The 24,170-nt window shown below is 45.6% G+C and overlaps 1 protein-coding gene across 2 annotated transcripts in view; it reads left to right on the top strand.

Annotated features, from left to right (window-relative positions):
* The window catches only part of EPHA3 (EPH receptor A3), an 853,417-nt gene that overhangs the window by 393,703 nt on the left and 435,544 nt on the right, over nucleotides 1–24,170 (top strand). For both annotated transcript variants that reach the window (XM_085622346.1, XM_085622345.1), the window contains exon 4: nucleotides 10,895–11,050. In XM_085622346.1, coding sequence (XP_085478472.1) covers nucleotides 10,895–11,050 — 156 coding nt within the window. The remainder of the gene's footprint in view (nucleotides 1–10,894; nucleotides 11,051–24,170) is intronic.

Genomic DNA, 24,170 nt, shown 5'->3' with positions numbered 1-24,170 from the left:
GGGATGTATCATCCCAAAAGGGCATCGCAAATTAGAGAATCGCAAATTTGCGATTCTCTATTTTGCGATTGCATTTAAGGAATTGCAAATTGCGATTCCTTAAATGCAATGTAACAAGCACCCAAGTTGTGCGATTTCTCCTTAAGAAATCGCAAATTAACACCAACTTCAAGTTGGTGGTAATTTGCGATTTCTTTGAAAGATGCACTTTTTGTTTTTGGTATCTTTCAAAGTGCCAAGAGGCGCACATACATGCCCTTAGGGCATGTATGTGCGCCACATGCGCACACATGCTCATTTCAGGGGTGCATCAGGATGACACCCTTGAAATTATTCTCAATTTGCGATTCTTTAATTGTGAATCGCTAATTGAGAATGTCTTCTCATTCATTCCTATGGGCCTCCTGGCCCATAGGAATGAATGGGAAGGTATTCCTTAAGTGCGATTAGCAATTTGCTAATCGCAATTAAGGAATGCTAAGAAATCGCAAAACATTTGTGAATTTTTTATTACATCCCGTTTTGCAATTCTCAAATAGCGATTCCCTAAAAATCTCTATTTGAGAATTGCAAAAACGGAACTTGATACATATGCCCCCAAGTCTCCATAACCACACCCTCTCAGATGCATTGAATTAGTTATACAGCACCACTCATACCAGTGTAGGGTGTCCGAGCACTTTGCATCACACACACATTACACAGAGACAATCAATCATACCTGTGTAAATCAGTGTATAGGAAATGGTACATAAGCCAAAGGACTCAAAGTGTAGGAGTCACATGTCATCCATACTGGTAGGCAGTATAGTTTGAGTGCTTGGTATGCAGAAGCACAAAATCAGAGTCGAAAAAGAAACAGCATAGTTGGGAGTTTTCTTTAATAATAAGAATCGATTTCTAGCCAAATTAATCCTTTTTGCAACATTAATCAATGTTCTAATAATGTATACTTTGCAGTGTGTATGCAGTTCAAAGATGAAAGTTAATAGTTTACTATCCTATATTAGGACTTTAAGTTATAAATTGCAAGTAACAAAAGGCTGTCTCTTTTAAAAGCAGTGACCTGCTGATCTGTTTATATCATACGCACTCTGTAATGTACTTGGTACACGTTCTTTGCAGCAGGCATATTAACCCTCTGCACTAACTTCACCTAAAAGTCAAAACCTCAACTATACAAAATACTGATTTCTCTCCAGGAAGATACTTAATCACACGAGTTATCTTGACATTTATGTGAGGCCTGATAATTGCGAGGGGATGGGGGGGGGAGAAATGCTGCAGCAGGTGCTTCAAAAGCATAATAAACTTTCAAACACGGTGCTCCCAGGAAGCCAGCACCCGGTGCGGTGGCACCGGTCGCACCGCCCTAAAGCCGGCCCTGGTGAGGACGAAATTTGACCCTGAAATTCTTACGTCTTCCTAAAGATGAAATGCTGTGGAGATTAACCTGCTTTCTCCTACAAAATAACGAGTCTTCACTCATCTAGATAAAAATAAATCGCGCTAATAATAGTACTCCGGGACTGTGCCGCTCAGAGGTTGCACCTACTTCGATAGAAAAGACAATCCCCACTAAAAATAGATTTGCGGCCAGTCAGCATCTTTGTGTGCTCAATTTTAATTTCCATGGTAATTGCAGCGCTGTCCTTGGGGTCTGCACGTGCATTACTGAAGTGTCCCGCGTGACAAGGGCGGCAGGGCTGGACCGCCTGCGGGAGTCCGTAACTCAACTGTCAACACGCACTGGGAGTGCCTGCGCTCGCGCAGCTCACATCCATGGCGGACGCTGATTTCGCGGGACACACCAACCATGAAGGAGGTAACAAGTACCTTTCCCGTGAAAGGCATCAAAGAGGCTATTCTCAGCACGTTATGAGGCTGCCCGCACTTTAAACAAACAAAAAAAATCCCATTCTTCTTCAACATCTGCTGTAAATATTATCTGTTAAAACTGGGCCATCTGGCGTTCACACGTGAGACCTTCAACAACACTGGTGGCCTTGGCCTTGTGCAACCTTCCTTTCATTGACAAAAATAGTTCTCTTCGCTTCCTTACTATTAAGCTTGTTCAGTGCATGATTCGTGGTGATGGAGAGCAGTGAAATTGCGTTACCACACCAATGTTATTTCAACATTCTATCTTGGTTTCTTATTACATATAAAAATAAAAATACAGCAATGCTTTATAATTTTGCTATTATTTGAGCGTTATAAATAAAATAAAATTCCTGACACAAAATAACTTATCTATGTACAAGTAATGTATGCCTGTAGATACTCAGTTGTTTTCCGAAATAAACAGAGGAATGGGAGGTCCTTCGCATCACCCAACCCGGGCACTTCTTGTTCCTCCTCTGGGTCTTCCCATTTGTGCTTCCGGAGGGGTAACGATTCAGAGTATAGGAGGGGTGTTCACTAGCCCCCTCTACAGTTTACAGTCCCACCCACTCTCCCAGAGGCAGAGTGAAAGACGTCCCTGAGAAAGAGAGGCAAAAAGTGAAAGAATGTCCGCACATATTGAGGTGAGAGAGAGAGAGCTCTGTAACATATAAGTGAGAGAGACTTGAAACAGAAATGAGAAACAGCAAGAGATGGCAAAGAAAGAACACTGAAAGATAGACCCATAATGTAGAAGCAAAAAAGAAATAATGCAAATTGGAGTCAGAGCTTCTTTGGGAACAGAGGAATGTGAGAGAAACATCCCACAGAAGCAAACATCAGTAAGGAAAGAGCAACAGAGAGAGATTTTGGAGGCACTAAGATCAAAGAGAAAAAAGAGAGAGGCCTTAAAGACAAAGTGGTACAGAAGAGAGAAAACAAACAGGCTAATGGTTAAGGCTTGTGGGAAACCTCAAAAATAGAAGGGAGACCCCAAAGACAAAAATATAAGATAGTCATGAAAGTCATAGGATCAGGGGGGTGCTTGAAGGGCATAGCTGAAAGAAAGGGGAACCAAAGAGAACACAGAAACGTACTGGCAACCCAATAGGCTGTCATCGCTACCGAGCTGCTGGCTTTGACAGTGGTTGTTTCTTTAGGATGGTTTTTGATAAAGTAATCCAAAATTGTTCCAAGTCGGCCACTCAAGTGTGTGCATTTATTAAGATGCATGAGCGCATATCAGGGCTGCGAGCTTTGAATGTTTTTAAAAACTCTATTTTAAAAACTATAAAACTAACTCGCCCTATGCATACCTACTTGCAAGCAACCATATACAAGGGCAGCCCCCTCTGAATATATTTAAAGTCGATTCAAAGATTGCCCCTTGTCTGCGCAGATGCTTAATGAACCCACAAACAGGGGGGTATCTTTAAATGGTTTTAAAATCCATTTCAGGGTGGGTACCCCTTCCAATGCCCACCTGCAATGTGGTGGACTGAACCCACCAGTGAGAGTTTGGTAGAGGTCTCTGAGGGAGCTGACAGGCCACCACAATCTAAAAGAAAAACGTAAACTAAGATAACAAGTAAAAAGGGCAGATTGGCCTACCAGTCCTTCACACTTTTTCATTTCCTATGCATGCTATGCAAGGCAAAATACTATCACTTACAATAAGAGGATTCAATGGGGGAAGCGAACTCACCAGTTGTCCCCTGATGTATGATGGGGTGGGTGGATGCAAAAGGTGAATGGCACAACAGCAGGTCAGTAGCCTACTGACTGCCCTTACAAGGACGTATGTATGCTATGCACTTATTTGTAAGTATTGCGTGGTAAAATAAAACTTTTTAGCTAGTGTGAGACCCAAAAAAACACGATGAAAGGCAGACAGCCCAGAGAAGGAAGAACGTAAAGCATTGAGAAAGAGCAAGAAACAGAATAAAGTTTGAGGGCGACGCATGCACCAGGAAACACAATCATTTTATCACAAAGGTAAAGACACGCCACATAAAAACAGAAACACACGCACAAAAGTATTCTCCCCAACACAAACGTTCCAAAAAAATTAAATGTCCGAAAACACATACAAATGGGGACAGTCGTGTGTGTGAATAATGTGGGCTAATTTGCATGTACTTCCTAATAACAAACATGCGATTTCCTCCTCACAACACACCCTATAAATGGTACCATGTACACTGACATTTAAGAAGCTTTGTACCTCTATTGGGTCTAACACACAGATCCAAACACTCATAAATTGAAACACAGATGCTATCTTAACTCTTTCTCTTTTTCCTTTCCTTCTCGTCTATCCTTTTCCAAACTGTATATCTTCCTCCCTTCAAACCGCAACCAGCACATGGGTAAGCACTGCCATAACATTGTATTCTCGCCCATGGCCAGACGCGGGTGCTGCCGCAAACATACCTGTTTATTGTATAAAATACATAAAATGTTTAATAAAAACAAGTAAAAAAAAAAAAAACACAGATGCATACACACACACTCAAACACGAATTTTAACCCCTTCCCCGCTCATGACGGAACCACTCCGTCATGAACCACGGTTGCGCTGTGCTCATGACGGAGTGGTTCCGTCATGCTACAGCCGTTGGCGGCCGCTCCGCCCATGCGGCGCTAATTCCCCGCCTGTGCGGGCGATTAGCGCAGTGGGCGGAGACGTGACGGAACCACTCCGTCATGAGCACAGCTCAACCGTGGCTCGTGACGGAGTGGTTCCGTCACGAGCACAGCGCCACCGCTCTGCCCCCAAACCCCCCCCAGCGCCACAGCGGAATTCCTGCCACGGCGAAGGGGTTAAAACAGATAGGCAATCGAAATTCATGGAATTACCGGTGCTAACATAATCTATTCTTGCAAGGAAATTCCAAGTGAAAAATCCTCTGAAAACGACTACCTCAGCAAGCACAAAGACTTATCTCTAAGTAAGAAAATCTTATATATGCGAGCTCTGTGCAGAAGAAAAGGTGTACGATGTAAGTGTAAAGGAAGTATTTGACGTTAGAAAGTGACTCATACAAATTATTATAGCTCTATGTGGTGGTATAAACTCCCACCCACTTGTATAAATACCCATTTAGGTGCAAGATAAAAAGGGGAAAAATTACTATTTTTCCAGTTGCTTCCTAACAATATTAATCAATGGTATTTTTTGTTTTTCAGACAAACATAAAACATAGAGTGCTGATAACGCTTATGATGGTCCGAATTGTCTGAGCCTGACAATATCAAACATGCGTAGGTTTACATAGGGCTTGTGGTCTGTTGCGTTATAGTGTAATTTATGCACATATGAGTAAAGAATGGTGGAATCCTTCGATATGATGCGTCCTAAATAACCTATCATTGGGGAAGTATATATTTTCTCCCGAGAGACTGGCCTATAGACCATTCACATACAGGACATTGCTTTGGGATGAAGGTGCATTGAGTCCTTCTTTTAGTATTTTATGTGGACTGTTCATCCCTGCGGTCTGCTTGCTTGAATAGGGTTTCTGATTGTATAGCACTCTGAAATGTAGTTAAGCGGACTCAGCGCTGCATAAGACCATATAAAAATTAGGGGCAGTTAAAGAATTCCGCTCTACTGGTGGAGTTTGTGGAGTTTCCCCACTCCGCGCGCAGTTCCGAAAAACTAGGAGAAGTGATGCAGAGGTTTTATTCTTGTGCGGCTTGCCAGCGTTAAGTTTGCGAGCATGAGAAATCGCACACTACTCCACCTCCCGGCGAGATTTCTGAGAAAACTGCAGCTTGCGTTGAGGAAGCTGCCGCTCGAGTAGAAAATCTACTTCAGCGTATGAAAGAAGCAGCCGCTTCTAGTTCTCCGCAGGATGCCATTCATGCTGATTTTACAGCATAAGAGAAACTCTTGGAGCTAAACATCTGTGTGATCAGCACGACGTACCGGACTCCGCCGCTCATGGAACTCCGCGTAGTGCAGCAAAGATTTTTTAGCACTCTGCAGAGCTCCTCGCAGCATGACTCCGCAAACTCCGCACACGCTGAGTAAAAATACAGCAGTAAGTAAATACAAAGCCAAAAAGCAACTTGTTTGTCAACCCCTAATGACAGAACACATATTTGTGGAGTTTGAGCACTGATATGTATTACACCTATTGTCATGAACGTAGAGACACTGTACTTTTAGCACTAGGTCTCAGGGCTTCACAGGCACTGGAAAAGAAAAACGAAAAATAGACTTTTTGACTAGTCTTGACTGTAAGATTATAACATAGTCTAGCCATATAGAATGTGTGCATGATTGTGTGTGTGTGCATGTTGGCATGTACTGCTTTAGACGTATGTTAAATTGTGAGCAAAATGTTGTGTTGTTGTTGATGAGAAAATTGATTAATTACAGAAGATTTTACATAGTTTTAGGAAAGGAACTCTATTTCAACAGAAAAAAGTTACACAGACCAATCAAAAAATACGCACTTCCATTTCATATACAATATGCAAATAGAACAGCGTAATTTTGATCCCATCCAAAGATACTGTAGGAGTGCATCATACTCATGCGTAGTCAGCACTGAAATATATTCTGTGTGGTTAATGTTACTAAGAAAAGATCAGGAATTGTATACTTAAAGTTCTCCACATGAAAAGGAATGAGATTTATAAACTGTTTGCATAGAAATGTGACTAATTGTCTTGTAACATTCACATAATAATATTTTAGGAGAAATTAATGTTTAGAGGTGTTTTATTGTGAAGCTGGTGAAATAAAGTGTATGTGTAGACTAACATTTAAGCATTTATATGTGTAACAAGAAATTATATTCATGTTGATCTATATGAAATGATATTTTCGTAATCTTTGCATTCTGTTCATGCACTGAGAAGTTGCAATTGCTATGTGTGTAGAAATGCGCACATATTTGTAACCCTGTGCACTATTAAGTTGACGTAAATCTTTGGGCCTCGAGAACTGTTTCAGTGGGAGCTCACTTTTAAAGACCAACCTGTAATTCGTATTTAACCTTCAATGTAGAGAGTTTTTGCTTGTACTTTTGTTGCTACTGCAGGTGCGGACAAAGTGTTATAAGCTAGAAAAGAAGGGTTTTTGTTTCGGTTAGTTAGCAAGGTATGACAAGACGGATCTTGGCAAGGAGAATCACAGTAACGAGCAAGGAGGCAAGTTGTCATAGAGGAGGAAACAAATAGCCAAGGACGAATGAAGTAGCAACTTATCAATGTGAGAAAGGTGGTGCCAGTAATCAATTTGTGCTGGAATCTTGGAAGGTTACTGGAGACGAACACGTGACTTACCTTTGGTGCAACTAATGTATTTTACTGTAATGTAGTGAGGGACAGAGAGACAATTTAGGATTTCATGAGGTACAGACCTGTGCTTCTGCTTTGAGTGGCTTCATGCTACTTGACCCTTGGTTGGAGTTTCTTCTACTGAAGTGTCTGACATCTTACACCTTTCAAATTTTCATTCTTATTTAATACTTCTTAGTTTAGGGTTGCCCCTTTTCAAGCAGTGTAGCTTGCTCATGCTTATTTTTGTCAATCACTTGACTCAATTTAATGTCCAATTCTTTTTCATTTTTTGCTTTCCACATCATTATTGAACGAATTGTCTGCTTTTCGTTATGTAGGGTAAATCTCTTCAGGAGATTTGGACCCATTTTGTTTGTTCTGTATTTCTATATGATAATGCTGAGGTTGATTTATATCAACCTGTTCCTCAATTTATTATTAAATCTTCCTAATCTCAGATTCAGAATTAGAGTGGATTATTGTGTGACTGTATTGGTTACATTGTTTTGAAATGTAATTGTGATTTTATTTCTCCCTCTTAACTCTCAAGCAGCTAAAAAGACCATATGGTTTAGTAGAAATGTTTAAGTGGGCCCTGGCTCTTTCACAAACAACTTGTGCAATATGAAGTAATTTAAAATAATAACATATTGCTGTGCCTTAATCTAATTAGCTTTTTATAGTTTTAGTTCATTTTGCTTTCACTGCTAAGGTGAAAAACACCTGTCCTCTATTCTAAAGTGTGTTAGGACTTTTAGTTTTGTGTCATATTTGAACATTTACTTGCTAACATAATTTCTCTGAAAACACCTTGTTTAAAATAGGTGCCACCCAATCAACACTTTCTGAACATGGTGAAACAGACTGCAACTGCAAGCTGACACCATTTCACAGCCCCAGGTGCTGTCAATATGCAAATGCATTGTAAATATATAGGAACGTGTTTCTTATAACGTTCTCGTCAGCCTTTATTTGTAGACATGGCAATAGCCCCATCTTTTGCAGTATTAAAAAACATTTGTATAATGTCATCGTCAGAGGCAAAATGGAAATTTGATACATATAAGTACAATAGACAAATTGGGGTAGTGGTACAGACCCTTCGGTCAAGAGGCAGGGTAGGAAAAGATGTAGGCAGCAATACTGTGCTCTACCGCATGCAAATGGAAACTAGACCTGGGCAAAATGGCCTTTACTGTAAAATAATTTTGAGTAATTTTTTTTATTTCCCATTCCACTTGTTACGCTAAATTCCTAAAATTACTCTATTGTGTCATGTCATGTAATTATGTGATAGCCACAGAAAAAAATTGTGCAAATCGCATAGGAACAACACTAATAAACAGACGCAAGTGGCTGCTCATTGTAGCACATGCATTTTGTATGCTTTTTTAAGCACAAGATGCACTCTCCTGTCCTAAAGTGACAGACGGATCCATTTCACGCTTAAATATAGTGTCAAATGATAGTTTCTCATTTGGAGTAATTCTGCATAGTTTTGTGTACTTTTTCTAAAATTTCACATAATTACGCAAAAGCAAATTACACAAACTTCATATGCTGCTCAACACATACCACATGTGCTCAGTAAATGTACTCCGAGGCTCAGCAGCAAATACCCGACTGAGAGCAAGGATGCACCTATGCAAATGGTCATAAACAGTTTTAACAAAAGCAATGGAGATGACAGTTGAAATCAGAAAAATAGAATGTGAGTAAAGAGCTTCAAATCCAGGAATCCACTCAGGTTACAAAGGTTCTGAAGAGTTTAGTAGCAGCTTCTTGCACCTGTCATTGAAACTAGGGTTGGGCGAAAATGAAATTACAGCAGTACAACTCACCTACATCCAAGAATATCCGTTTGTTATGTAAAAGTTTCAGAAATGTTGCCATTATGCCACTTAACATAATTATGCACCATTTGTGGTAAACACTTACAGAGAATGTGCAATTCTCAATAAAAATGTACCACAAACGCATGGGAACAACAGAGTGCAAGTTGCGCTTTGTAGCACCTTTGTCCAAATGCATCCTTGCGCACAAAATTGACACAAGGGCAAATTGTTTTGCTAAATATAGTGGGAAATGGCAGATTTGCTTTTCAGTAGTTATGCATAATTTCATGCGCTTTTGTTGTAATTCCCCAAATTATGCCAGAGGAAATTATACAAATTCTGAATACTTCCAATTAGAACTGTTTTATGCAATCTGGTAAGTAGAAAGTTATAGTTTTTAATGTCTCACGCTGGTTTGTGCAAGCAAAGTGTCAGGCAAGACAGTAATACGTTTGTATGAAAATTCTTCCCAAATTGTTAGAGGCAGGTTTTTGCAGACTTGAATAGGAGATTAGAGTTTTACAACAAAAATAGGATTATAACGGTCCCTCGCAGAACTGAACACTGGAAACATAATTATGCTTCAGGAAATAGGCAAATCGAGAATGGGGGACGATCAGAATTGGACATTGGGCTTCAGAAAGTGACCCAACAACTGCTGATGTTACCTAATATTGAAACATAACGCATTTTTCATTGCTGGTTGCAGTAACTAAGAAAATATAAATTTCACAACAAGTTCATATATTCCTGGCAGCTTTTTTGGCTTACAAATTCCAGAACAAACCTCTGTATGCGATCACGTCATCGATGCCAACCGGTTCAAGTACCCAAGCATAAAACTATCTACGTGATCTGCCACATTAAGTTGTTTTCGCTACTGGGGACATTTCTTGATTTTTTTTTTTAATAGTATTGACTAGGGGGCATATGTATCAACATCACCATTTGCGATTCTCAAATAGCGATTTTTAAAGAATCGCTATTTGAGAATTGCAAAACGGGATGTATTTAAAAAATTGCAAACTTTTTGCGATTTCTTAAAATTCCTTAATTGCGATTAGCAAATTGCGAAATCGCAATTAAGGAATACCTGCCCATTCATTTCTATGGGCCAGGAGACCCATAGGAATGAATGGGAAGTAATTCTCAAATAGCGAATCGCAATTTGCTAATCGCAATTTGAGAATAATTTCAAAGGTGCAAGGGTGTCATGATGACACCCTGATGCACCCCTGAAATGAGCATGTGTGTGCATATGGCGCACATACACGCCCTAAGGGCATGTATGAGCGCCACGTGGCACTTTGTAAAATTCAAAAAAGTGCATTTTGAAAGGAAATTGCAAATTACCACCAACTGGAGGTTGGTGGTATTTTGCGATTTCTTAAGGATAATTCGCACAACTTAGGTGCTTTTTACATATCATTTAAGAAATCGCAATTTGCGATTTCTTAAATGCTTACGCAAAATTAAGAAATCTCTAAATTAGCAATTCCTTAATTTTGCGATGGGATTTGGCTCATACATTCCGATTACCGGTTTTTTAATCGCAAACGCTGTTATTTTGCGAATCGCAGCGTTTGCGATTAAAAAATCGTTTGATACATATGCCCCTTATTCCCTTCAAAGTCACATTACTCCCCCAGTTTGTCTTTCTTAGTGTAACGTGAGTCAACATTTCGAAAGTGAAAAGCAGCAAACTGCTCCACCATCACGTAATGTTCATTCCTAGCTCTGTCACAAATATCAAATTCATGATTCACAAAATTTGTATAATTTCTGCTGAATTGCAATATTTTCTGTATAGTTTTATACATACATATCAGTGTTAATCAGATCTATTTTCATTGTACTACATCAATTAATTTGTTTTGCAGCCTGCAAACCCGGATTCTATAAAGCATTTTCTGGCAATATGAAGTGTGCCAAGTGCCCACCTCACAGTTCAACATATGAAGAAGGATCAGTAAACTGTATCTGTGAGAGGAATTACTTCCGGGCAGAGAAAGATCCTCCCTCCATGGCTTGTACCAGTAAGTAACGTGAAACGTTGAAACCATGTTTGGTTCTTATTGCATCCTTTACTTCATGTTAATTTTAAAATCAATTGTCCATCCCTGTCTCAGATGTAGAAGTCCCAGGGACCACCACACAATCAAAGGTGTGACTGCAGGTGTTCAATTTTGAAAATAATGCTGGAAAGTTGGTCATACAAAGCGTTAGTGACACTCGTGGGTAGCGTGACAAGTCTCTGGTCCTGACTCATGGCAGGTGGTGAGCAATTTGAGTAAGGAATAGCACAACACAATTCCCTCTCACTCCCCCTCTCTCTCACGCTCTTTTTCTCAATCTCTTACACACACACACACACACACACGCACGCACACACACACGCACACACACACACACACACACACACACACGCACACACGCTAAATTTAGTTGTCTACTTAGAAGTCTTATTTTACATCAATAAGCACCTTAGAATTAAAATGCAACACAAATAAAGATCACTATTACCAGTCTCAGTTATCAAGCTTTACCTGCTCAAGAGATATTCAAAAAGATATCTGAATGGCTTTGGCCCAGTTCCACAATCGATTGACTGACTCAAGTTCCAGTTCTGTGGGTTGTTTAGGCCAATCAATTGGGCCAATGTTATCCTACAATAGTTCCATACCATGGATATGGTACTAAAAGTAAGTCACATGCATGTCCACGGTGAGACCTGGGAGTGTATGGTAGTTCAAAACCACAGAAAGCAAAATATGATAGCGCCTAGAGTAATTGTAATGTATCCTCTTCAAAATTCTACATTCCATTTTAGTTCTATTCCGAAAATAAATCATGGCACATTAAAGACAAAGGTCTTGATGAAATTCCAAGTATCAAGTTTCTGCCCTTTTTTTGCTGGTACCAGGAAGGCTAAATGCAATCAAAACAGTGTAGTCTATGCACGGCGCAAGGGCTACCTGTTGCCTTTGGTTAGCCTGGGCATCATGTAAGGCTGCCAGGACTGATTTGTAGTTTATACCAGTGAGAGTTGAAAAATGCTAGTGTCCCAGCATCTTGGAGTCCAAGGATGGCTCTCAATATGGGTTGGTGACTACAAATATGATATCTTTTTAACACTGCATATGGTGATACCTGTCCAATGGATCTTAATATATTGAGCTTTGACTGCCTTCATGTTAGATTTAGGAATCTTCTGAAACCTAAGGATCACTAATGTTCCTGCGCAGCATGTGATAACTAAACAGTGTCTATGAGCCTGTGTCCCTGGGGAGTACAACTTGATTATAGAGGGGGTAGGACTGGCCATCCCCTTCGAAAAACTTGTAAAATCAGAGCATATGGCCTTAGGTAAAAAAATCGAGTCCTGTCATTCAAGCTAAGTACCCAAGGATATGACTATTTGCTTTTCCTCCGTACCACCTTGCAATGCTCGGGGACACCGCATGTCCTTCTCAAGATACTCTTCTTTCACCCATACCGAAGGGTAGAGGAAGGGTCCATACTTAGTGTCACACCAGATGTAGAATATGAATGCATTCTAAATTAAAAATTCAACGGTGGGTAATGGGTGCATGCTGACAGAAAGTATCCCTCCTCTAATATCAGCTTTCCTGCACTTTATCATCAAGCAGAAAGTCTCCTCTATCGTGGTTGAGATGATCAACGGAGGGCTTGTGGCACGTTCTGTGTTTCTCAGATCACCATTCAGTTTTTTAGAGGATCTCTCACAGATCATCTGGCTGATGGGATGGTCAACAAGGGCTAGACCTAGGCTCTAGTCAGAAGACAGCTACTTCTAAGGAGTCCCTTCCTATAGTAATAATGCTGATTTCACATGCTTTTTCTTCACCATTATACATTGTATATCTCAGTGTAAGTATTGTGGATTCTGTGGCGGCAGGAAAGGGCACAGAAGACAGCAGTGTTATGGATGAGAATAGTCATGTTCCTGTCTTGAAAGGTACCCACCCATCATTACTTGCACACATGGTTCTAAGGGACAAAAACAAACAAAATACAGATTTTTCCTACACACATATGCTGGAGTGGAAGTTGGTTCCTGGTATGCTTAAACTTATGGGAATATTCACATATTTTAGGGAGAACTGTATCCCTATTTTGGAATACTCAGTGGAGGGGGGGGGGGTAGTTGACACCATCCTTGAGCTTCCAAAATGCTGTACCTTCAAAAACTACAATTTACTAACATCAACAAGTAGCCTAGCAGTATATATCTATAGAGCTATACACACACACGCACACATATATATATATCTCAAACAAAATGTCCACCAGCTACATGTCGAACTCACGATCATGAAGGTGGACTCACGTAAATATGAACAATGTGTTTCAACAAAAAAGACTTGGAGCACTCACGGGCAGTTAAATCCACAACTACATCATGTTAAGTGTTGGTTTTAAGTGTGATATCGAAATTTGCAGTATCTGTGAAAGAATTGCCAGAACATCTATCCATTCTGTTATCTAGACTGCCCATGATGGAAGTTAATCACTGTTGCAAATGGGCCCATCTAGTATGCCAGGAATTTTTGGGCTTTGATCAGCCTGTTTTGGACCTCTATGGTGGGTGAGTCTCCCAACATTGTCACTCCCATTAATTTGATGGTCGATTGGACTATGCATGTTCAGCACTTGTGTTCGCCTTTTAAGATAAGGCCATTGTGACGCAGCTAGGGTAAAGGTCACTGGGCTGGTTACATATGAACATATGTCCACATGCGTGTGCGCACGGGTACAGGCGGCACATGAGAGATTACAGTCATGAACAGCCTGGTAGCTGCAAATCAGTAGATTGCCTGTGTCAGTTTTTTTTGATATTCAAATTTTTATTGTTATTAAAACACATAAAACAATTCAGCAGATACACGGAAATCATTAGTTTGAATCCATTCGTAAAAGCAATGTAACCCCCAATCACGAACCCCATATGACTTACACAGACGGGATATGGAACCAGGTTACCCGGGACCCTCCACATTCCCCAACCACTTCCCCCACACTCTACGGTATTTCTTAATGCACCCCTTGGCCTTGTAAAGGGCTTTCTCCTGGGTCGCGCACCAGTCCACCCCTCTACGCCACTTCTCCAGGTCAGGTGAGTCGGGGCTTTTTCAAGCCGCCGCTATGTCCCGCTTGGACACCATCATAGCTGTATTAAAAAATAACTTTTCGTTTCGGGACCCATCCAGCCCGTCCGTGATCCCCAACAATGAGTGACGTGGATCGTGAGGAACCTCCCAGCCCAATACCTCCGTTAGCTCCACTTCAATAGATCACCAGAATTGCTCCAAGCGGGGGCCCAACCAGACCATGTGGAGGAAGTCAGTTGGGGCATGGGTACATCTCGCACATGACGCATCTGGGCGCAAGCCCGCTCGATAAAGCCGCATGGGAGTGAGATACGCAGCATGTAGCTAGTAGAGCTGAATCAGCTTGAGTTTGGCAGAGACAGTGACTATTCTGGGGGCCATAAGGGAATTGGCAAGGGGCCCACCCAATCCACCCATTGATCACTCAACTTATCTAGGGATGTGGGGGTGTTAACTAGGGTGCAATAAATGCTGGAGACCCCCCCTTACCGGTCTCCCATCATCGTCTGAGCCTCAGTGGGGCTATATTCGGGGAGCCTCGTGTCGTTCGCAATATGCATATGGAGGGCATGTCTCAACTGTAAATATTTATAAAACTGGGACGAATGTAGGGAGTAGTGGGTTTGGAGCTCCTGGAATGACAGCATATGGCCTCTGGCCCATACGTCCCCCAGCTGGGAGATGCCAATAAGGTCCCAGGTTTTAAACCTCTGTAGTCCACTAACCTCCTGGAGCCAGGCCCCATGCCAGAGGGGAGTACATTGGGTCAGCTTGCCCGTCCATCCAGTGTGATGCAGCGAGGCCCGCCAGGCCAATAATACGGAGCGCGTCACATCAGGCAGTTGGGTTGGAATGGGCCCCCCATACATCATGGCCTGGATGTAAGTGAGACCTAGTTTGCTCAGTTCAAGCCTGTAGGCTGGGTCAGACCAGCCCCCGTTGAACCAGTCATGGACTACCAAGAGACGTACCGCCAAGAAATACAGATACAAGTGCGTCATCCCCATAACCCGTCATAGGAGGGAATCTGGCAAACAGACAGAGCCACGCGGGCCCTTCCTCCGATCCAGAAAAACTTGGTGATTAGACTGTCCAGTTCCCGGAACCAAGTCCTGGGAAAACAGAAAGCGGTATTCTTTAGGACGTAAAGAAATCTGGGGAGGATCACCATTTTAAACAGGGCCACCCTCCCCAGGGGGTTCAGAGGCAGCGCTTTCCATTTATGGAGGTCTTCCTTGGCCTTCTTAACCAACGGGTCCACGTTGAGGGACCAGCCCAGCTCGGGAAGAAGGGTAATCCAAATCTCCAGGTATTTAAAGGATTGCCTCCGGAGCGGTATGCCACTCGAACCACTCCCTAGAATGATGCAGGGGGACCAGCACTGATTTCCTGGGGTTTAGCCGAGGCCGGCTCGAAAGAGTGCAAGATCTGGAGGCAGTGTGGCCCGGAGGAGGCTGGGTCAGCTAGGAAGACAAGGACATCATCCGCGTATAATGTGATCTTGTCCGTTCCGGCCATTCCCATCAGCGGAGGTGATCTGCAGCCCGCACCAGGGAAGCCAAAGGCTCCATCGCCAGGGCGAATAGCAAAGGAGAAAGAGGACACCCCTACCTAGTGCCCCTGGCAATGGGGAAGGCCTCTGACAGTACCCCGTTGACCAGCACTCGTGCTCTCGGGTGAGCATACAGGACACAAACCAAAGAGCGGAAGAGGGGCCCGAACCGCATCTCTGCCAGCACGCCCTGTAGGTATGTCCAGTCCACCGAATCAAAGGCTTTTTCGAAATCTATGGACAGGAGTACCAAGAATGGGATAAGCAGGTGACGGTGGGCTAGATCCAGCTGCAACCTCCGAAGGCAGTGGTGGGTCCCACGCTGAGGCATGCACCCGCACTGGTTCGGGTGTACCAGTAAGGATAAGAAGGGTTTCAATCGTTAGGCCAGAATGGTGGCATACAGCTTAATTTCAGTGTTAAGGAGGGAAATGGGACAATACTCTGCGCATATGCGGGAGGGAGGTTGGGATTTCGGGAGAACCACGATGGTGGCAATGTCTGTTTCCGGCAGAAAGGAACCTCTCTCCACGCTTCATGAAATAAGCTGGCCAGGTGGGGCGCTAGGGTGCCTCAGTATGCCGCATAATACTCCTGCGGAAGGCCATCTGGGCCCGGGGTCCTACCCAGGGAGGCCAGGGTGATCTCCTCTTCAATTTCTTTCAGAGAGATGGGGCGTTCCAGGTCTTTCTGAGCGGCTGTTTCCAGCCTAGGAAGACGCACCATACCCCGGTCAAGGAGAGCTGAGACGAGCAGCTCGGGGGTGTGCGCTGTGTACAGCCTCCGGTAGTAGGCAGCGAAGGTATTTGCCATTGCCACGGGGGCATGTTGCACTGCTCCAGCCATCAACTACCTCTGGGATAATACGATTCGCCCTGGGATATGTGGCCAGTCTGTGCAAGATCGTGCCATTCTTGTCCCCCCATCCATAAACTCTTGCCACTGAGGACCTCCACAGGAGCTTAGCCGCATCCAGGGAAAGTTGTCTAATGTCATCCCGAATGTGGGCAAGTTGTCTGGCCTGGGCAGCATCCTCTGATGTGGATAATAGCTGTTCCAAGCGGAGCGCCTGCGCTTCCTTGGAAGAGATCTCCTGCCACTGCGATTGCCTCTGGGTCTTAAGCTACCTTTTAGAGACACCTCGTATGGTCGCCTTCCCCGCCTCCCATAGGGTGCCCGGGGAGGCTACAGAGCCCTCATTAGTAGCAAAATATTGTTTAAGTTCTTTGCCCTCCACCTGTTTAAATTCTTTATCTTGGAGAAACCAAGGGTTCATCCTCCATGTTTGGCGGGCTGAAGGAGGGGGAGCCCCTGTGCTAAGGAGTATTGGAGAGTGGTCGGAAATGTCTCTGGGCAAAATACGGACATCTAGAATCATAGTACAGTCGAGCACAGAGACAAAGATCGCATCTATGCGCGCTTGGGTGTGTTTAGCCGCGTAGGTATGGGTGAATTGGGTGCTGCAGGGGTGCCATGTGCGCCATGCATCGCAGAGCCCTAGGGACTCAGACCAGTTCTTCAGCTGTTTCGCGCTCGCCGTTCGGGCAGCAGATGGAGGACCCGTTGTGTCAAGGGCCGGGGCTAAAACTGCATTAAAGTCACCCGCAATAACCATGTTGCCAGCGGGCGTGTTATTCAACAGGGCAGCAGTGTGCGCAAGTGTGGGCGCGAGCATGGAGGGGGGGCATATACCGACATGAGAGTGAGGGGGGAACCAGCCAGCGATCCGCAAACTGTCACAGATGAACCTTGAGGATCATGAATCACCTGGGAGAGGACGAAGGGCAGGGTGTGCCTCGGGAGGATGGCCACCCCTCGTGAGCCCCTGGAGAAACCGGAGTGCCATACCCTATCATAATCATAGTGAGCTAAGAAGGGGCAGCAGTTACCTAAAAGTTGCGTTTCTTGGAGCATGAGGATATCTATGTGGAGACGTTGCGTGTACCGCAGGACCCGCCGTATGTTTGTGTCGGTCCAACAGGCCGTTGACATTCCACGACAGCACGTGGAGAGACGCCCTAGGCGAAGTGTTATCTGTCATGATAGGTGTTACCTGGTCCAGGCCGTGTGTATGGCTTTGGGTATACAGATGTGCGTGGGAGCCAGCGGTGCTGTGTACGTTCACTTGCTACGGGGGCCCACCCCTCCCTCCCACTGGCAGCATGTGTCATTCCGTGGTAGCTGAAACAAAAAGCATAACAACGTATGGTAAAAAACCTTCCCAACCCCCCCTTACCCCCACCCTACACTTCAGGAACAGAAGCCTCTATCGACCCCCAATAAACAACACCCAAATATACAGGGTGAACAACCAAACAAAAACACCTGGGAATGGGGAAGCGTGGAGGACCCCTCCTCATGGACGGATGCGTGTTTACGAAACCATCGGGAAGTTAGGAACTGTTCTGAGTCAGAGCGCTGTCTCCGGCCGCGGAGCAAGGCCCGGCGGGCAGAGACCGGCTCAAACAGGGTCCTTTAAGAGCATCGGGCTACAGGAGAGGTCCGTGTCCGGGAGGTCAATCACGGAGGACCTGGGTATAGCGTCTCCGCCGTCCAGTCGGCCGGAGGAACATGAGCGCCTCCCAGTCGGTTCTCCCTCTTCGACCAGGGGTGGCTGCTGTGAGTGGCCCGGCGAGGAATCCGAGCGGGTCCGCCTCCGGTCACGGCGCCTGCGGGGTTGATAACGTGGAGGCTGGGGAGCAGGGTGGCCAAGTCCGTCTCCCCCCCATCCAGGGCGTGCCCCTCAGCAAAACAATGTCTTGTTTGCAAACACCACTCGCAGGCGTGCCAGGAAGAGGAGCTGATACTGAATGTTAAGTGCCCTCAATTTTTGCTTAACCTCTTTGAAGGAGCAATGCTGGCCCTGGACCTCACGGGTGTAATCTGGGAAGATCATGATGATACAGTTTTCGTGGAGGAGCCGTTGTTGCTTGCGAGCTTCGGACAAGATGGTGTCTCGATCCTCGAAGTAAAGGACCCGCATTATGATCGGGCGGGGAGGTGCACCCGGCATTGGCTTGGGGGCCAGGGACCGGTGAGCTTGCTCAATTGCAAACCAAGGGGATAGAGAGCCCCCGGGGACCCACGACCTTAGCCACCTCTCCAGGAAGTCCACCGTTCGACCCTGTTCCACTCCCTCCGGGAAGCCTACCAGGCAGAGGTTGTTCCGTCGGGACCTGTTTTCAGCATCCTCTGCCCGACGGTGCAACTCCTGAGTGTGGGACTGAAGACGGGCCACCTGCCCCTCAAGTTGCTGCACGTCATCCTCAACAGTGGAGATCCTGGACTCAGTCTCTTTAATCCGGGCATTCGCGTTGCGGAGGTCCTGCCTTATGAGAGTCATGTCCACTCTCACTTCTGCGATTTTGCCCTCCACCGAGGTCTGGGACGCATGGATGGCCTGGAGGATGGCGGCCAAGCCTCCTGCTCAGCCACTCTCCCAGTTGCTTCCACATCCGGGGTGGTGAAGTGGTCCATTTTTGTCTGGGTAGCAGGGACCTTCATCGATCTGTCCGTTCTGCCCATGTTCGGCCCCCGGGGATGGACGGGTTCCCAAGGACCCCCCAACCAGGCCCCACAATGGGAGGTTGATGAAGCAAACGGAGGTGAACCAGGGAGCCGTCAGATGCAAGCAGCCGGTGCAAAGACCCGGGGCAGCCCAATCCGCCTCTCAAGAGGTGTGGTCAGCGGAGAGGGGCAAAGGAAAAGGGTCGTGGTCAAGGGCCGCAAGCTGGTCCCCCTCCGCCAGAGCCACAGAACGGTCCGCCGGGGCAACAACACACAGCAGATGAGGAGATCCAGGAAGGGCACCGGGTCCCGGACCAGGGGGTCGATGAGAGCAGCTGTCCCCAGGGGTATGTAGGCGGCCCAAGGGGATGATTGGGGGTCCCACAAGTCCTGCTTCACGTGGCGGCAGTCATAGCCCCAAGGGAGCCACCAGACATCAGTCTATAACCCTCAGATGGACACTGCTGCCCGAAATGGTGGCCGAAGCACTCACGCCTATGCCCCGGGTCCGGGAGGATAAGCCCAGCGGGCTACACCACCACCATCACTACGCAGGAGGGGTTGGCTCCCCACCATCAAGTCTTAGGTGACCCGCCAGGAGCGGGGGGCAGGGGAAGAGGTGGGGGGAGAGGAACTGCACCATCCAAGGGGGCCCCCCTCACCCCGCCGGCTTCCCGATTGACAGCTGACCCACACCCCAAGACCAGGCACCACCGCACCCCCCACTCCTTACCTGCAGGCCAGTTCACAGGAGCGCGCCCCCCAGCAGACAACGACCAGCAGTACCGGCGCAGGCCGCAGGGCCCACCAGGGCGCAGACAGGGCCTCCTCACGTAGACTCAGACGGGGCCCCCAGAGTCAGCAACGTCCATCTGGGGCCCAGGGGGCAACCGAAGAACACCACACCCAGAAGGCCGCCCCCCCACGGCAGGCCACGGCACAGGCGATGACCAAGTGGGCCTCCTTGACAACAAAAGGCCTCCTCCTCATCTAGCAGCCCAGTAGGTGTAGGATCACCATGCCGGTGATCCCCGCCCAGATCTCAAGGGGCGATAAGAGGGTGCCGCCGCCAGCGGTCCACCCAGCAGGCACAGCCCGGGCCCCAGGAGTAACAGGGGGTCACCGCCCAGCAGGCCGCGTCCCCGCTGGACCTGCGGCGTCAGTAAAGTCAGGCTGGGTCCAAGGGCAACAAGGGACCGCCACAGCCCACCTCACACATCGCTGTCGAGAGCCCCCAGCGCATCCACCGCCAGACCGGGCCCCAGGACCAACAGAGGTTGACCGGCACCAGGACACCGCACCATGGGGGAGATCCCACAGCTCCCCTCGCATCAGGCCAGGCAACAGGGAGGATCCAGCAGGGTCCGCAGGAGCGCTACAGGCGGCCCGCGAGCACTGTAACACCTTGCAGAGCCTCGGCGTCGCACACACCTCAGCTCACCTCAGGAGAGCCGGCCAAACCGGGACGACAGCTCCAGTCCTCCAACGTCTCTCCCCAGCTGTACAGGCAGCAGATTCGGTGCCAGTGGGTCATGCAGGGGAGGTAGCGACTCGCTCAGGTGCCCGCCACACAAGGAGCTCCCACCGCAGGTAAGCGGGCCGGTCAGGGACAGCGGATCGGCAGAGGATCGGGACTCCGCGCGGCCGCCATCTTGAGAAGTTCCACTCGGCGGGTCCGACAGACAGGATCAGCCCGCTCCGCTCCAGAATCAGCGCCCAATGACCCAAACGGGAGCTGCAGAGGCCCCCAGGCATCCAGGTATGTAACACAGGGTGTCAGATGGTCCCGATGGCAGCGGATTGTCGAGCGGATGACGGAGGGGTCCGGAGCACACCTAAGGTGCGACCGCCATCTTGACGCTCGTAGCCACACCCCCTGCCTGTGTCAGTTTTAAACTGCACAGTTGATCTGACAGAATACCACTTTTTGACAGACATAAACTTTCCTTTTAAACATTAATAAATCACCTACATGTAGGCCTTATTGCCCATGAAAGCAAGGTTCAGATATTTAAAATCGGGCTCTGTAGAAACCAATATTAAAATTGATGATGCAGTGAAATATCTCCAAAAATGATTTTCACTGTAGAAAGGATGGCTGCTGAGTGCAAAGACTTAAGGCAACTGAACATATGTTCACCAGCACAATAGTTGCAAAATAAACTAGAAAGAACCAAAGATTTTTTTTAAAAATACAAAATATAGTTTATTGTTACAGATAAATACACATTAATTGACATACTCACTCACACTTGCTTCATTCATGTCCACATGTACACGGCACATCCACAAATTTAAAATCCCACTGTCAAAAAGACAAACAATATTGTTCAAAGATAATTGATAAATTTTACAGGAGCTGATCAATCTTACTTCATATATATTAGAACAGTTGAAAATATTAAGAATACTTAAACATTGGGTGCAGTGACGTAACAAAACACGACGGGGCACCCCTGGAAAGTACAAGGAGAGCCCCGCTTCCGGCTCACTCAGAAGCTCTCAGGCCAGCATACTTTTCTGAGGGGGCCCCCTGAAGCTCGGGCCCCCCAGCACTGCGGGGTCTGTGGGGGCATTTGTTACGCCCCTGATTGGGTGAGACAATGACTAACCACCCAAAGGTTCTGCAGTAGGACAGCAAAAAATACAAACCGTGTGGCACAGGCTCAGATGGTTTCTACGCGCGTTTCGGCACCAGAAGTGCCTTCGTCAGGAGGAGCCACAACCTTAGGAACTTGATATCCTGAAAGATGCATGAATCTATGAAATCCGATGTAGAGAATAAGCCCTTTATCCAGAGAGTGCAAAGCATTGAACGCCTGCTCTCGACAAATGTCTGTGAGAGAATGATGCGGAAAATAGTCACCGAAAGCAAACACCAGGGTGAGTCACAACCAGAGCGAGTACAGCGGAATGAAGCACTTAAACTACAGGATGTATGGATTAAGTTTAATAAAAAGCGCAAATGTAGTGTCGTTTAGATGCCTCGCGAATCAGCAGTACACGAAAGGTAAAATGAAAGCATACAACCGCTGCAAGTGGATATTTTCTAGTGCTCTAAAACTCTATCGAATATGTAATGCTCAGAACGTAGGGGGACCAATATGAGCCATTGGGATAAGTCTGTATGATTTTCAGGATGGGTGAAGGATGCACGATATTGAAAACCTTCCCTCAAAACCCACCCTTCGCGTAAGAGGATGGCTGCTGCCATAAGGAATCACTTGGCTGCATCGTTACATTTATTAAATGCTAAATATGTATTGGTAGCATCTAGAAAAATAGTACTTACACTCTTATATAATTATAATTTAAAATTCTCTTTAATGGCGAGGTCAGATTTTAAATTATTATTTTAAAAGTACCACTTTCCAGAAAGTTGGCATTTTCCTGCCTAAAGTGCCTCAGAGTTTTCATCTGTCTGGGTTAGTGATGGCTCTCTCACTGGGGAATGCATGTTGTAACCGGACAGTGCACAAAAGGGCCTGGGTATAGAGGGAGTGAGACTTCCTGACAGGATTAGGGGTGGGAGGAACGTGCAAAATTTGACTCGGTGGAATTCCAAGGAGTTACATAACAACTCGGTGTGATTCTGTGGAGGTCCGCCAATGGGCAAAAATAGGCACGTCGCGCTGCTCATGCTGTGATTTAGCATTGGTAGTGTGTTTCGCACTGAAAGGTCAGTGCAAACAGCACCACGCAGGTCACCAGAGCGCACTGCTACTTGAGTTAATTTTGTTGCCACACTAGTAGATTTTCTTCTCGAGGTGCAGCCTTCTGACTGCGAATGGTTGTGATCACCCGCTTTAGAAGTATCTCACCTGATGTCCTTCTAGTGATCGAAAATCTTGTTATGGAAGTCCATATCTCGCTTGCCAGCTTACTATTCTGGAGCAGTTCATGAGTAAAAATGTCCACCATGTGGCAATTGACAGAATTGGGCCGGAACTCCACATTACAAGAGTAACTCAGAGTCACCAAAATTCCACCAGTCATGCGGGAGAAATGCAATATTCAACCCACCCCTACATTTGAGATGTCATCAGTGATGTCACCGGCCATGACATGAGTGATGTAATATGGAAGGTCAGAAGCAGTGCATTGCAGGGGTGCGAGTTATAGTTAGATCACTAACTATTATGGCTGAATTTTACTGGTTTTGTACGAGTGAAACGTGAGCCTAACTATAAGGTCTGTGTAACCTTTGGTTTTTCAGCAAAATTCGAAGGGCTTTTTAGTCCATTTCCTAGCTATAATGTCACCGTAACCTTTTCTTTCCCGTAAAAGAATATCTATCTATCTATCTATCTATCTATCTATCTATCTATCTATCTATCTATCTATCTATCTATCTATCTATCTATCTATCTATCTATCTATCTATCTATCTATCTATCTATCTATCTATCTATCTATCTATCTATCTATCGATCTATCTATCGATCTATCGATCTATCGATCTATCGATCGTTGTAAATTAATATGCAGTATTTAGTAGTGTGTGTGTGTTAAATTTACTTTTCCCTTTTAAAAGAAAAAAACAGTGACTGGACAATCATTTATTGAATGTTTTTATTGTGTGCCAGCAAATGGTGATTTACTCCCCTGAGTAGGGCTTTGACTGCTCTGCTTCTCTACCCTGGGAAAGTCAAGTGCTACAATGGATCGCTTGGTTCCCAGTAAGGAGAAATTGTCAACCTATTAAATGTGCAGGCCTCACTTTATGCCAAACCAAAACCCAAATGTCTTACAATTACCAATACTCTACATAAATAATCTCCACACTAGGTAGGTGCACTCTAATATTTTCCAAAGATTGAAATCTTTTCAGGTTTCTAAAATCTATGGTAATGCAGCCCGTGCTCCTTTTGACAATGACATTCGTTGATAAATGCTGGACTCCCTCTTTTTAAAATTAAATGTTAAGTCCATAGTAGTAGGTGTTAGATTTGTCATCCCTAGGGT

This window comes from Triturus cristatus, chromosome 8 (assembly GCF_964204655.1).
Source record: "Triturus cristatus chromosome 8, aTriCri1.1, whole genome shotgun sequence".
In the NCBI taxonomy this organism is placed as follows: Eukaryota; Metazoa; Chordata; class Amphibia; order Caudata; family Salamandridae; genus Triturus; species Triturus cristatus.
This window is presented reverse-complemented; position numbering and strand designations above follow the sequence as displayed.